The following is a 13,467-nucleotide window of genomic DNA, read 5'->3' as shown; positions in this document are numbered from 1 at the left end:
ATTAAATAACAAATATGCTATTAAATGCATGTAAGATAACATTAAGAATGTATATTAACATTGTTTTCATTTCATTATCTGTAAAATTTAATAAATTGATATTTGTATTTGTACTTATTGACTTTAGTATTCATTCTCCTGTTTATATAGTTTCCAGTTGGTTTATTTATTTATTTATTTATGTAGTTTTATTATTTTGGATTTATGATTATTATTACTTTATTATTACTTTTTATAGTAACTCTCATGTTTGTTTGTTTTTTGAGTTGTTTATTCAATAATTAAATAACTGTAACGGCAAAACAATGACTTTGGGCGTTTTTTTTCTCTCACACTTAGCAAACAGTAGCTTTCAGGGAATGTTCCCTATAGATTTTGCAAAATAAATAAATCAATATATTTGAAATTATTTTTTCCCGCAACACTCCAAACACTTCAGCTTTCGTTCTGTTTGTAGGCAGATCTTTCTTCTTTGGCTCTGGTACCATCAACAGCAGTTTCTTTCTTATTGTTGGTAATTCGGTTAATTTGCGGAAGTCAACAATGTGCGGAGTGAGACCTCTCACTCGCCTCCTATTCTTCAGTTACGTTAATGTAAATTTAACGGATAGAGATCATCGCCCCTATTTATTCTGTGAAAATGAAAGCTGAGAATTTCTTTTAACTCTTTTAGGGCTACTTACTCCTCAGTTGTTTTCACGGCTCTGTAATTAAACTGCATTTTCTTTATTCTGAGCCTGTTGTACAAATGAAGCTACACGCAGGCTGACTGGCAGATACTCGGGACGTAACTGATTTGTTACTACGCAAAAGTTTCATTAGACTGCGGCTATCATCTCATTTTAATTAGACTGGGTGCTGGTATTCAGCGGGACATTTAATATGACTGACACGTGACTGAACTCGTCAAATGAGCCGCGGGCGCCGAGGCCGTAGCTGAAATAGCCAATGAAGAGTGACAGCTGGTTAATCAGGAAGTAATTAAATCACTCAAACGGGCACGCTGTTTTGTTTTGACGGGAGTGCGCAGGACGGAAGTTTGAACAGCAGGAGGCTAACGTCAGGATATCACGCTATAGCCGTTTTTGGCTCCTCTAAAATGGACATATTTGTCCTGAGGTGTTTTTTCCTGCTGGTCCTTCACACGTCGACGTATCCTGCTGCCGCGGGGAGAGGTAGGTGGGGTTTGGACTTCAGGTGTAATCTGATTGCTGCTAGCAAAACTTCATAGACTTTCTAATGACTGTAACTTGGTTAACTTATATTGGCTGTAATGAGTGCAGAATATTTATTGACTCAGTGGCTGGTGCTACTGTTGGCTGTTAGTTTAATTTAATTTACCAACTGAATGGCGCTTTGTTTGGTATGTTTTACGCGTCCAGCTTATTTTCAGGTTCAATTTTTAAGTTTCTGTTCTTGGATGTTTAAATGCGCTTACTTTAAGTTTACTAGAATAATGGTACACCCTCACATTAGTATGACTCTTCCTGGAAACTGTGCCATAGCGCTCCGTGGCTGATTTGAGGGCTTGGAGAGAAAGTGAGTAATCTGTGATTGTGTTTGCTTTCAGAGAGGAAAAATGTCCTTTTCATCATGGCAGATGATTTGCGGACATCTCTAGGGTGCTATGGGGATCCGGTGGCTAAATCGCCCAACATTGACCAGCTGGCATCCAGAGGCCAAGTCTTTCTCAATGCCTTTGCGCAGGTCAGTTGCATTGTTCGTGTTAGCTGTGGTGAATTGAACTGCATTGCTTAACCTCAATGGATCTCTCTTTTCCTCTCTCAGCAAGCTGTGTGCGGTCCCAGTCGGGTATCCATGTTAACCAGTCGGAGACCGGACACAACCAGGCTCTATGACTTCAACTCCTACTGGAGAGTCCATTCTGGAAACTACACGACTCTGCCACAGTACTTTAAATCTCAAGGGTACTTAACTATGTCTGTGGGCAAGGTGTTTCACCCAGGTAGGTTTAACCAGGTGCATTTTGAATAGAAATCCACAAAGAACTGCACATGCACCACTTTCCAGTAGAATAGCTGTGAAAATAATGGTTGTTTTTTTTCACTCTGTAGGCATTGCCTCCAACAATACTGACGACTATCCTTACAGCTGGTCCATCCCAGCCTATCACCCACCTTCATTCACATATGAGAAAAAAAAGGTACGACTTTCACCGTGTTGATTATAAAAGGAGCCTTTCAAATGGAGAGCCTGTTTCTCAATGTTAATGATCCTTTAGCACACCGTGATTCATCAGTTTCCGAGAGGTACCCCCTCAGGGAATAATTCACCTGTATCAGAATACACGCTACCAACCAGTTACCTCCTGGGCTACACATGCAGTGTCATGTCCCATTGTCCGGGCAGCTGGAGAAGTTTTAGCATTCCCAAGTGTGTTATTTACTTATTTTCAGTTGTCAACTTAAACCTGGAAATATCTAAAGTCTGTGTTGAGCACAGACCTTATTTCATCCATCTAACCAAAATTCCAGGGATCTAAATTGGTTTAGAAAAAAAGGAACTGGGAGTATAAAGTGCTAACCCATTTCCTTGTGACTCTTTTCTGTGGCAGAACTTTGATTCTATTTATGACTGAAAACTGTTTTCAACAAAACCTCTAAACGCATCATCTACACTGGGTATCAAACTGCTTCTAGCAGCTAAAGATGTTACTTAAAGTACAGCAGAGCCCAAAGACATTGGTACATAAGCAAGTCGATTCTGGAGTCTTTGTGGCCACAACACAACTTCAGATGTCACATAATTTTCATACAAACGTTGTTTCCAGATGTGTAAAGGGAAGGATGGGAAACTCCACGTCAACTTGCTCTGTGCTGTGAATGTGAGCGAGCAGCCTGGGGGAACCCTCCCTGACCTGGAGAGCACAGAGGAGGCGGTGAGGTTACTGAAGAGTCGAGTCAACGATGACGATCCTTTCTTCTTGGCTGTGGGTTTTCATAAGCCGCATATACCTTTTAGGATTCCACAGGTTTGTCACTTATTATCCATTCCTGCTGTTCCTCTGGACTGCTTGAACTCTACTGTACATGTTGGTTAGCTACAGCAGTACAGTTACAAAGTATTGATATGACTTCCCGGTGACTCTCTTCTTCAGTCCAGTCACTTAATATTTGCAGGTTTCACATAACTCAGTTTCTGACTTGAACTAAGACTTTATAAGTCAGATGAATCCTCTTATATTAAGCACTGAGGAGTAGAGCTGCACCATTATGGCCAACATGATTATCCCCATTACTTTGATCTATATTGAGATCCTGAATATTTATTATGATTATTCTTATTATGATTATTCTGACAAATAGCACTTTTACAATGTTGCTGTGCTGCATTCCTGCTAATGTGCAAATGCTAAATTCAGTCAATCCCTGAAGGAAAATATAAATAAAAAAATTGCACAAAGTGAAATAAACAGGTCACTGCTTTCATTTTTGCACTGTGGTGCCGTCCTGGTGTTTAAACATGTTTCTAAATAAAGTTGCAAACGCACTCAGGCCGGGTGAAACAAATCTTTTGTTCTGTGAGTTGACAGCTTCCCTGAAGCCTTCAGATTCACCGTGTTTAGTGGACGTGATTGTGGCGGTGATTTCCGTTGGTCTTTGTGAGGTCGATGGAGTGACGAGCTGTGCGGCTTGTGTTTATGAACACAGCCATAAGCAACCACTGCACTGGTGGCAGTTTGATTGGTGTTTGTTGCTGTGTGTTACAGACGCAACTCTGCAGCTTTCTTTATGTGTGATTTGTTGTCTGTTAGTAACGCTTGCCCTAAATCTGAAGTATTTCCAAATGGTGGATAATGAGCCGCTGTGTGCAAGAATAGTCCCCGTCAGTGAACTCACTGAATGATGCGGTTTGATTGAAAGGCTCATTGTCCTTATAAAAACATGCACAATCATGTCAACTTTAATGTCAAGGATCAGATTTGAGTCTTTGCCTGCAGTCCACGGGTGAAACTGCAGTTCACTGAGCCTGAAGGAGATGCATCGGCTCAGGAGAAGCATGAAGCATGCCTGGTGTTTTTGACATTCACATGGTTGTGCACAATGAATTCGCCCTCGAGGGTCAGGCAATTCTGATCTAAGCTGTCAAAGGGAAAAGGTTTGTGCAGACGACCTGAACTGTAGCAACCTGCTGTTCAAACAAAGGCTCTCGCTGCTGTCCTTGACACAGTGAAGGAGCACGTCACAAATATGTTAGATATGGTCTGTAGCAGCAGGAGAGCTGGGAGTGCTGTATAGCTTCACGAGACGATAACCCTGAAGAAGATAAAGGGGACATCAGAAGCATTTTGAATAAGTGTGGAGCTTATTGATTGCACTTTATATCACTATTGTAGCTCTAACTTTGAATGAGTTGACAAAGATCAACATGATGTAGTGAACCTCGACTCAGAGCAGTGTTTTTAACAAGATAATACTAATTTTATTTCAGTTGCTTAATATTTTATTACTCTACTAGACTTGCTAAGTCTTGGAGTTTTGTAAGACCTGACTACAGAAAGCATTTAGTTGAATATTTCACTCATACTGACTGACTTATGAGTTTGCACAGTCCTGGAGTGAGCACTCAAAGTCTGATTGGCAGCACTGAAAAGAAACGTAACGACTGCTGATGGAATCTGGGTTATTCACACCACAAACAGTAACTCACTGATGGTATACTCTATGCAATTCAGTTAGTCCTCAGCCCCTCAGGGAACAGCCTGTCCTTAGCACAAAGGTGGCTCAGTGTGTGAAGAGTGGAAGATGTTGTTCTGCTGCTTAACAGTAATGTTCATTTGGACAAAAGAAGCCTATAAGAATATTGAAAACAATAAAGTACAACTGTAACGCAATAAAAACCAATGAGATCGATGTCTTGTGGTGGGTCAAAGGCCAGGGAGTGTCAGAAAACCCGAATCAGAAATAATTCTGAGATTTTTCCACAGGAATACCTGACCCTGTATCCTCTAGACCAAATGACTCTGGCCCCCGACCCAGATGTCCCTGAACGCCTTCCCACTGTGGCCTACAACCCCTGGACGGATATAAGGAAGAGAGAGGATGTGCAAAAACTCAACATTAGCTTCCCCTACGGCTCTATACCAAAAGACTTCCAGGTATGAACCAGCTGCTCTCAGCACCTCCAGTTTGGTTACCGTGGTTGTTCCTCCTGAAGCGAACAGCAACACTGTAGTGTTTTATATCCTGTGTTCCAGCTGCGTATCCGTCAGCACTACTATGCTGCAGTGTCATATATGGATGCTCAAGTTGGTCGGCTGCTCAGTGCACTGGAAGAGCTGGGGCTGGCAGACAACACTATGGTGGTGTTCACCTCTGATCATGGTGAGGAGACGCGTAGCTGGATGAGATGTAGGCAGCTAATGTTAATCAGTTTGGTTTGTTTCTTTCTTTTTAAGCATTTAGAAAAATAAGTTGCTAAAATATCTTATCAGGTGTTCTGTGCAAATTAAACAAATGGTTTATTGAGCTTGTCATGTTTATCTTGCACCACCAGATGGCACTGTTGTAACAGCAAATTGTGCCATGATTTGTTCCCATAGGTTTTTTGTTTTTTTTCTACTCTCTCTACCCTCAGCTCTTTCTCTGCACCACTTACCTTTTTTGGTTTTTGTTTTTTTCAGCTTTGTGACTGGAAAACTCTGTTCTCTTTTAATGTCTCATTCAGTTGAGAGCACTAGACTGAATCCTCTGTGTGACTGTTTGATGAATCACTGCGTAAAGCCCAGTCAAATGCCGTCATTTTCGTGACTGGGACAAACATCAGTCAAATGTGTTGCCTTAAATGAAAAGTATTATTTGTATGACTGAGACTGATCAATTTCTTTGTCTCTGGTTTGCCCGAGTCTTAATGAACTGTGTGTTCCTGGGTTTCTGTTGCTGCAGGTTGGTCACTGGGTGAGCATGGTGAATGGGCTAAATACTCGAATTTTGATGTCGCAACACGCGTACCTCTGATCTTCTCTGTTCCTGGTGGCAATGAAGCTGGTACATCAACCTTCCCGTTTATAGACGTCTTAAGGGAATCTGTGCACAGCATCAAAAGTAAGACCCCCCCCCCCCCCCCCCAAACAAAAGCATTTAATAAAATGCTTGTTTAACATTAATACAGTCTTTGATTTCTATATAGAGCTTAAAAATGATTTACACAGGGATACACTTTGATATTTTGCCTCCAGAGAGCTTTTACTTCAAATGCAAGTGATGCAATAATCATGAAATTTAAGTGGAGGATGTTTAGTAAATGGTAGTGGAGATCTTGACTGGCTTCGTTTTTAAGGCGTCTGTAATTGGGTGACTTTTATCTGTCTTAGGTGGCAAAGTCAGAAGTAGGGTGGTGGAGCTGGTGGATGTCTTTCCTACTGTGTCCTACCTGGCCGGCCTCGAAGTTCCCGTGCAGTGCCCTGACATTTCTTTCCAGGTATCAGGATATGAACCTCCAATCTATGTTTCTAATCACAAGAACAAATTATAATCGGTCTGCAGCTTTGACCTGGTTACCTGCAAAACAGATGATATTCCCATCAGCCTCAAAGACCAGTGTGCTCGGGACAGCACCTTTGTGCTGTCAATGAGACTTTAGTTGGATATGAGCGCCTGAAGTGTTCATGTCGAGCTAGATTTTTCTTCAAAGTGGAGAATACCACAGCTGGTAGAAGTTCCTGATGTCTAGAAGTCTTTAAAAAAAAAAAAAAAAACCTCTGAGGTTTATTAAAACGGAAAATAAATTGATGCTGTGAATGTCTGCTTAATGCTAATATGTAGAGCAGGGCGATATTGCCAAAAATATTTATCACGATATATATTTGAAAATTTGCGATAACGATATAACTGACGATATAATTGATGCGAGACAAAATACAACTCCACAACATTACTAGTGCAAAAAGACAACCTTCCATTTATATTCACTTAAACAAGAAGCTGGTTTTTATGTACATTAAAGCTTTATAAAAATGTAACAGTACAAATGCAAATTGCTTGCTGAAAGTTTAACCAAAAGGCATTTCCACTAGAAATGGGCTGACATGTCCTGAGCATAACCATGTATAATATCCACTGAAGTTAAAAAGAGGTGCTTTGCAACATTAAACTGCAGTGTGCAGTACGCATTTTTCGGACCATAAGGTGCACAGGATTATAAGGCACATTAAGCGAAACAAAGCAGTCAGATAAATCAAACTTTATTAAACTCATTCTTCTTGCTTCCTCCATTTCTGTACCATTGATTCCTTAATGTTGAATTCTCTGGCAGCTGCTCTATTCCCATGTTGTTGCAGTATATTAATGACTAACCTCGTATTATGGATGGATTATCTCAGTTGTTATGGATTATCTCAGTTGTTCTCCTGACTGAAGTTTGGTCCGTTTACAGCATCCTGCCATGCGATTGCATTTGTCTCTAACCATGAGGAACCTTCACGTTAACTTTTATAAGTGGAAAAGTGTTAGTGTTCGTCCTCCAGCTTCACTGTTTATGTTATGCTAACATAGCTGTGTCGCTAGCGATCACGTAGCACATCATTATATACCAGCTAGCCCAACTTCAGTAACCCTACAAACGTCACTGCTGTTTAGTTTCCTGTCTTCATTTATGTTGCAAGTGATAGCAGAGCTGTACGTTTGATTTTTTTCAGAAATCTCTCAGTCAGAACATGCAATATCATGCTTAGGTAACTAGCGAAACTAGCGAGCTAACTTCCGCTAGCTTCCTGCTAACTTCTAACTCCGTTAAATGTAATAACTTTTGTTTTCATGGATGCCTGGAAGTTAAACTTTATAGTTACACCTCGTAAAGCAGCAATGCTGATCGTTTTATTAAAGATGAAAGAATTTAGACAGTTTTTAACTCTAAGTGATGCTGCAGTGTTGTTTGACCTGAAGCATACGGAGTTTAGGACCCAGATTACTCCCAGATTTAAGAGCATCTTAGTCCGACAAATACGACAATAACAACGGCTGCTTGCATGTTCTGCAAAAAAATGTGCTTTGTTGTGTATCTGACGGACAAACACCAAACCAGTTCCACATCACGGAAGTTGCACCATTTTTACAAACCAATTCTGGTTCATCTGTTTCACTCAACAATCGGCCATGTGCGTATGAAAACAAAGGCACTGCGCATGCGCGTTTTACTCCCATTCTATCGCGAAATTTCATTTTCCTATCGTTGCCTAACATTAGCAGGCTGAGGGTCGCAGATGCCAACAGACTTAATAAACTGATCCGTAAGGCCAGCAATGTTGTGGGGATGGAGCTGGACTCCCTCAAGGTGGTGTCGGAGAGGCGGATGCTGTCCAAGATAAAGACAATGTTGGATAACACCTCCCACCCACTCCATGACATGTTGGTCAGTCACAGGAGCTCGTTCAGTGAGAGACTGAGATTACCGAAAAGCACCACTGAACGACACAGGAAATCATTCCTGCCTGTGGCCATCTCCCTGTACAACGCATCCACTTAACACACTGTTTGCTGCTACAACTACACATGTTTCTTTTCCAAATATTTATTTATAAGTGACTTATGTATGTATGTATGTATATATGTATATATTGTACTATTCTTAGTTAGCGTATTGTCTGTCTTGTCTTAATGTTGGTTTAAAATGGAGCACTGTAACAAAAAATAATTTCCCCCAGGGATCAATAAAGTATTCTGATTCTGATGATTATACCGGTATTACCGTGAACGGTATAATATGGCCCAGCCCTACTAATATGTTACTATTGTTGGAGTAAGCGTGGCTGTAATCAGACAAACCTCTGCATCACTGCTGCAATAGAAAAACTCTGAACTCTGTTTTCTCCGGGTTGCAGCAGCTCCCTCTGCATAATCTGTAAATCTGTGCTTCTGCATTCATATCACTGAAATGGCCTCAGATTCTTCTCACCATTGTTGTTGCGCACTGCAAAAGTGACGGCGTTCCCACTCCCAGGCTGTACAGTTCGTCGGCACATATGCGAAACAGCTGAAATGGTTCACACGAGTCCATTAGCAGCCTCTCACTACGAACACGCCGGACTACTACAATCGGCTTTCATTGATCTTCAGACTGTGTTCATACTACACTCTCTGCCTAACGAGACCAGAAGAGAACTCCATCCATCTATCTTCTTAACTGCTTATCCACGCAGGGTTGCAGAAGCCTGGAGGCTTTCGGAGCTGACAGGGTGTGCCCTATCATTCGGATAGGTCGCCGTTCCATCTGGACTCTTAACACAGAGAGACAGATAATCAGGCAGCCAATTAAGAACCATGAGTGGGCCTAACATGCTCGTCTAAAGAGAAAGCACAGCACCTTCTCGGGACCTTCTAGTGGTGAAGCAGCTCTTTGCCTCCCACTGTACCTGAACTAATATCTGCAGCTTAAAGCATCATGTCATTGCGATCGGAGCTCAAATGATGTTGCGTTAATATGAGAAAGTAAACCAAACGAAGCCCAAAGATGGCAGGCATGAATGTGATCCAACTACACCCGACATCTACTCCCTTCACCTGCTTAGCCCGTTTTCTTGCCTTCAGGTGGAGTTGTGTACTGAAGGAGAAAACCGTGCCTACGCTGCGCCACAAGGGCGAAGCGAGAGGACTCCAGAAGATGTAGCTTTCAGCCAATATCCTCGCCCTGCTGATGCACCACAGGTAGGTAGTTTGTTTCAAAAAAGGGGGGGAAAAAGCTCTCATTAGCCGGCTAAGGTTAACTCATTAGTTTTGTATCAGTGTGGAAGTAATTGCAGAGCAGAAGGCAGGCATGTTATTAATACAGACGTGTCTTGATGCTGCTTTAATAAGTTGATTATGAATTTGTAGTTAAATGTCTGAATTTGCAGAGGTCAGCCACTGGGGGGGGGGGGGTGTGTGTGTGTGTGTGTGTGTGTGTGTGTGTGTGTGTGCGTGCGTGCGTGCGTGCTGGAGCCGCCATCAAGCACAGTCGTTGTATTAAAGTATCCAGGCCAGTGCTGCTCCTGCTGTAGGTTAATCTCTGTATGCAGGAGTTTGGCAGTCTGTCTGCAGCTGGCTCGCAGTTTGAGCTGGCAGCTGCAGATCTGACAGCGCTGCATGAGATTTCTCCAGCTCAAAGATGCTTTAAACTCCAAATTCTTCCCTTAGGAGAACTCTGACCTCCCTGACCTCAAAGACATAAAGATCATGGGTTACTCTCTGCGCACCTGGGACTACAGGTACACTCTGTGGCTGGGCTTCAATCCCAAAACATTTCAGGTAGGTAACCACAAACTCATCCCGCATAACGGTCGTCTTCCTTTCATCAGCATCGGTCTCTGTATTCTCCCCCGAGTGAGCGCGTTAGGCTCAGCCTGGGGAGTTGAACGTGATGGATCCATCCATCTTGTCTCACAATATGTTGGAGACGGAGAGAAGCAGATTAAATTTGTCTGTATCATCCATCCCGCTCTCCATCCAGGTGAATGTGTCTGACGTCCATGCTGGGGAGTTGTACATGTCAGCAGATGACCCCGGTCAGGACAAGAACATCTTCAATAACTCTGATTACAGTGAGATAATGAGGAAGACTGCCAGCCTTCCTCAGGTAAGTTGGGTTTTATAGACGTTTCTCCTCTTAGACATTCATTTACTCACTTCCTGACCCGTGGTTGTCGTCCAGACTGTCGGTTTGCAGATGAGAATGAAGCTGGAGTTCCACTACCTCACAGCGGGGATGAAAACGAGCAGAGGGAAGCCATGAGGACAGGAACTAAGCACAACAGATGGGGACGAGTAAAAAGGGACGATGGAGTGAAAGGGGAAAAAGGCTTGAACATGTAATTTGTGTGCACTTGGTTCTTCAGACTGATGTTTGTGCTTGAGAAATCATTGGTAGGCAGGTCTCATGCTTTGACTTGGAAAACATTTCAGAGCAGAATAGTTTGACGCTAACAAAAAGAAACGCGCCTGTTTGCAGAAACTTGTAATTCATACATGATATGAATGCAGATACTTTATTTTAACCAAGCGCACCATATTTGTGTTACCAGTTAACGCCAGAGCTGGCTTGGTTAGTAAGGCACATCCTTACATGATTCACTGATACGTGTGGTTGGAGGAAAACTGGGCTTAGAACAAAATGTACTCTGTGGAGAAATGAACATTTGACTCAAAGCTGCAGTTTGAAGCCTTAATGAAATGTCACCGTGTGAGTCACGTTAGGATTGAACCACCATACTGTGGGCAGAAGCAGGGACACCGGTTACCAAACCTTTTTTTTTTTTTTTTCTCTTTTTTGGTATCAGCGTGTGAACATGTTTTGTTTTATTTTTATTTAAAGTTGGGCATTTTAACACGAGAATCTGTGGCAACAGACACAACCTTTGGAGCCGGCCACAAGTGCATTTTTGGTATTTGCTTGTTTGCTTCATTTCCCCCCATACAGTTGTGTAGAGGAATTGTAACCTTTGGAGCTCGAGCTGACTTATAGTCGCCATACTAAGAGTGTCCCGGTTATTCAATCCAACTCTATTTTCCCTGAAAAAACTAAAGCAAACCATCATTCCTTGAACACGTCCCATTAAACCCACAGGTGTCTGTGCAGGTGGACCACTGACGGGTTTCTGTGGAAATCTCCACCTCAGACTAGATAAACGTGGCATCTGGAAGTCTTTTCATTTAAAGGAATATTGAGGAAACTTGCAGAACTCCTTTTAATCAATGTTGACACCCATGTTTGACTTCAGTGTACTGGTAAACTGCTTTAAGGAGAAGTCTCTCAGAATAGCAGCCGATAGGGACTTTTGTACTGTAGTGTTAAACAATATGACATTTCTATTTGCACTTGATGTTACTTGCAGCTATTTGCCCCCCCCCCCCCCCTCGTAAACAGTCAGTTCAGATCAATTCAGAGACCTGGAATGAAGGTAGTAAAAGCCACCCATAATTAAATGCAAATGAAACAGACTGTAGCTACATTTACTGTGGTTCCAGTGCGTGAACACTCGGTGCCGTGATAATTTAGAAGAAAGCAATTTCAGCTTGAACTTCAGGTCCAACAATGAATGGAAGGGATTTGCTCTGTCGACTTGTATTGTTGGCTGCACCGGCGTCATGTTAATGAGATCTAAATGAATCTTTTATCATCAGCTGGCTTCTGACAGGAGTGAGGATGTGGAAGAAATCTTAAGGTGGTTGCAGTGATTCGTCTGTCCTGGTTTCCTGTGTGCAGTAACGCGCCAAATCTCAGGAACCGTAATAATCTGTCAGTCCAGACTCTCATTAGCATTAGAGCATCCTGAACAGTTCTTTCTGACGGGGGGGGCACAGGATTAACCAGATTTCAGGTTTTGCAAGAACACACTGTGTGTATATTTGTCTGTTTTGATTATTAAAAATAAGAATAAAAAAAATTTGTTTTGCATGAGAATTAAGTTTGTGATCACAGCTCCTGTGTGCGTTTGTCCTGCAGAAACACTTTGCTGCCTGTCCACGCTGCCCGCTGCTCTGTAATGCGTTTTGTGTTCACTCACAGCTGAAGTGTAAAGCTGCAGGGTAGTGAAGCAGCTCCTCGGGGACCTCGCCAGTCTATTCTGTGTGCTCGCTTTCTTTACAGAATGAACGCTGCTCTCTGGCACTGGGGTTTTGTTGTGGCTTTTTTTTTTTTTTTTTTTTTTTTTTTTTTTTTGCTTGAGCCAAACGTCTAACTTGTGTGTGTGATGCCACCGAGTCGATCTGTCTGCGTGACACAAACTGTTAAAAGCCTTGTAATTGTGTTTTGAGATATCGTGTGAATTCAGTCCCAGACTCTTTTCTTTTTTTTTTTTTTTTCCCCTGCAGTTTTCAATTTTCAAGCAATCATGCAGAACAATTTGTGGAACTCGATTTGAAGTGAAGTCTGTACGCCACACATGAAAATCAAAAAACTCTGCAAAGAAGGCCAGGAAGGCACTTCACATGTATGCCCTGCCAATTTCACACATGCTCTGATCATTTCCACTCCTTTTCATTTCATTTACTTCTCTTCATACCTGGTGAGTGTATTTATTTATTTTTTTTATTTTTTATTTATTTTTTTTTTTCCCCATTATATGCGCCTCCATCTGATCACCTGTTGAATGATAGTTAATTGTTGCACTCTGAGCACTTTTGTTTCCCATATCAATGAGTCTGATTTTTGGTGCCTCGCTCAGCAGCAGCTCACTATCCACTCTCCACTATGACGAGGTTCACGCTCATACTCGTAAGAATTAGGTGTGAGTGAGTGAGAGCAGCTGCAACTGCTCTCCTCCACTCTTTGTATTCATCACAGCTCATATTTCTGCCTCAGCGGTTTTATCAGATCAATATTTATCATCACAAGCGGTGATCTCTGACCACCATCAAATTGATCTAATGGCAGTTACACTGTTTACCTGGTGCTTTGTTTTGGTATTTTTTCCTCTACCTCTCCCGCTACCCTCATTCCCTCTCACTCCATCTTACCTGCTCCTTCTCTCCAATC

The 13,467-nt window shown here is 42.1% G+C and overlaps 1 protein-coding gene across 2 annotated transcripts; it reads left to right on the top strand.

The window, feature by feature from the left end:
- The first annotated feature begins 907 nt into the window (after window positions 1–907).
- Window positions 908–12,641, top strand: ids (iduronate 2-sulfatase). 2 transcript variants are annotated; one of them, XM_085419483.1, is made up of 13 exons: window positions 908–1,175; window positions 1,571–1,707; window positions 1,789–1,966; window positions 2,076–2,164; window positions 2,792–2,992; window positions 4,949–5,119; window positions 5,219–5,345; window positions 5,907–6,065; window positions 6,335–6,441; window positions 9,546–9,662; window positions 10,131–10,241; window positions 10,444–10,569; window positions 10,645–12,641. In XM_085419483.1, the coding sequence occupies exons 1-13, from the start codon at window positions 1,100–1,102 to the stop codon at window positions 10,723–10,725; spliced, it is 1,680 nt and encodes a 559-aa protein (XP_085275609.1). In that variant the 5' UTR covers window positions 908–1,099; the 3' UTR covers window positions 10,726–12,641. The 2 variants fall into 2 exon arrangements, with proteins under 2 accessions (XP_085275609.1, XP_085275613.1); XM_085419487.1 differs by lacking the exon at window positions 908–1,175 and adding an exon at window positions 1,223–1,363.
- The last annotated feature ends 826 nt before the right edge of the window (window positions 12,642–13,467 follow it).

This window comes from Rhamphochromis longiceps, linkage group LG2 (genome assembly GCF_057381845.1).
Source record: "Rhamphochromis longiceps isolate RC_006_pf linkage group LG2, R_longiceps_female_GT1.1, whole genome shotgun sequence".
NCBI lineage: Eukaryota > Metazoa > Chordata > Actinopteri > Cichliformes > Cichlidae > Rhamphochromis > Rhamphochromis longiceps.
Note: the sequence above shows the minus strand (reverse complement) of the source record. Positions and strands in the feature narration are given on the sequence as shown.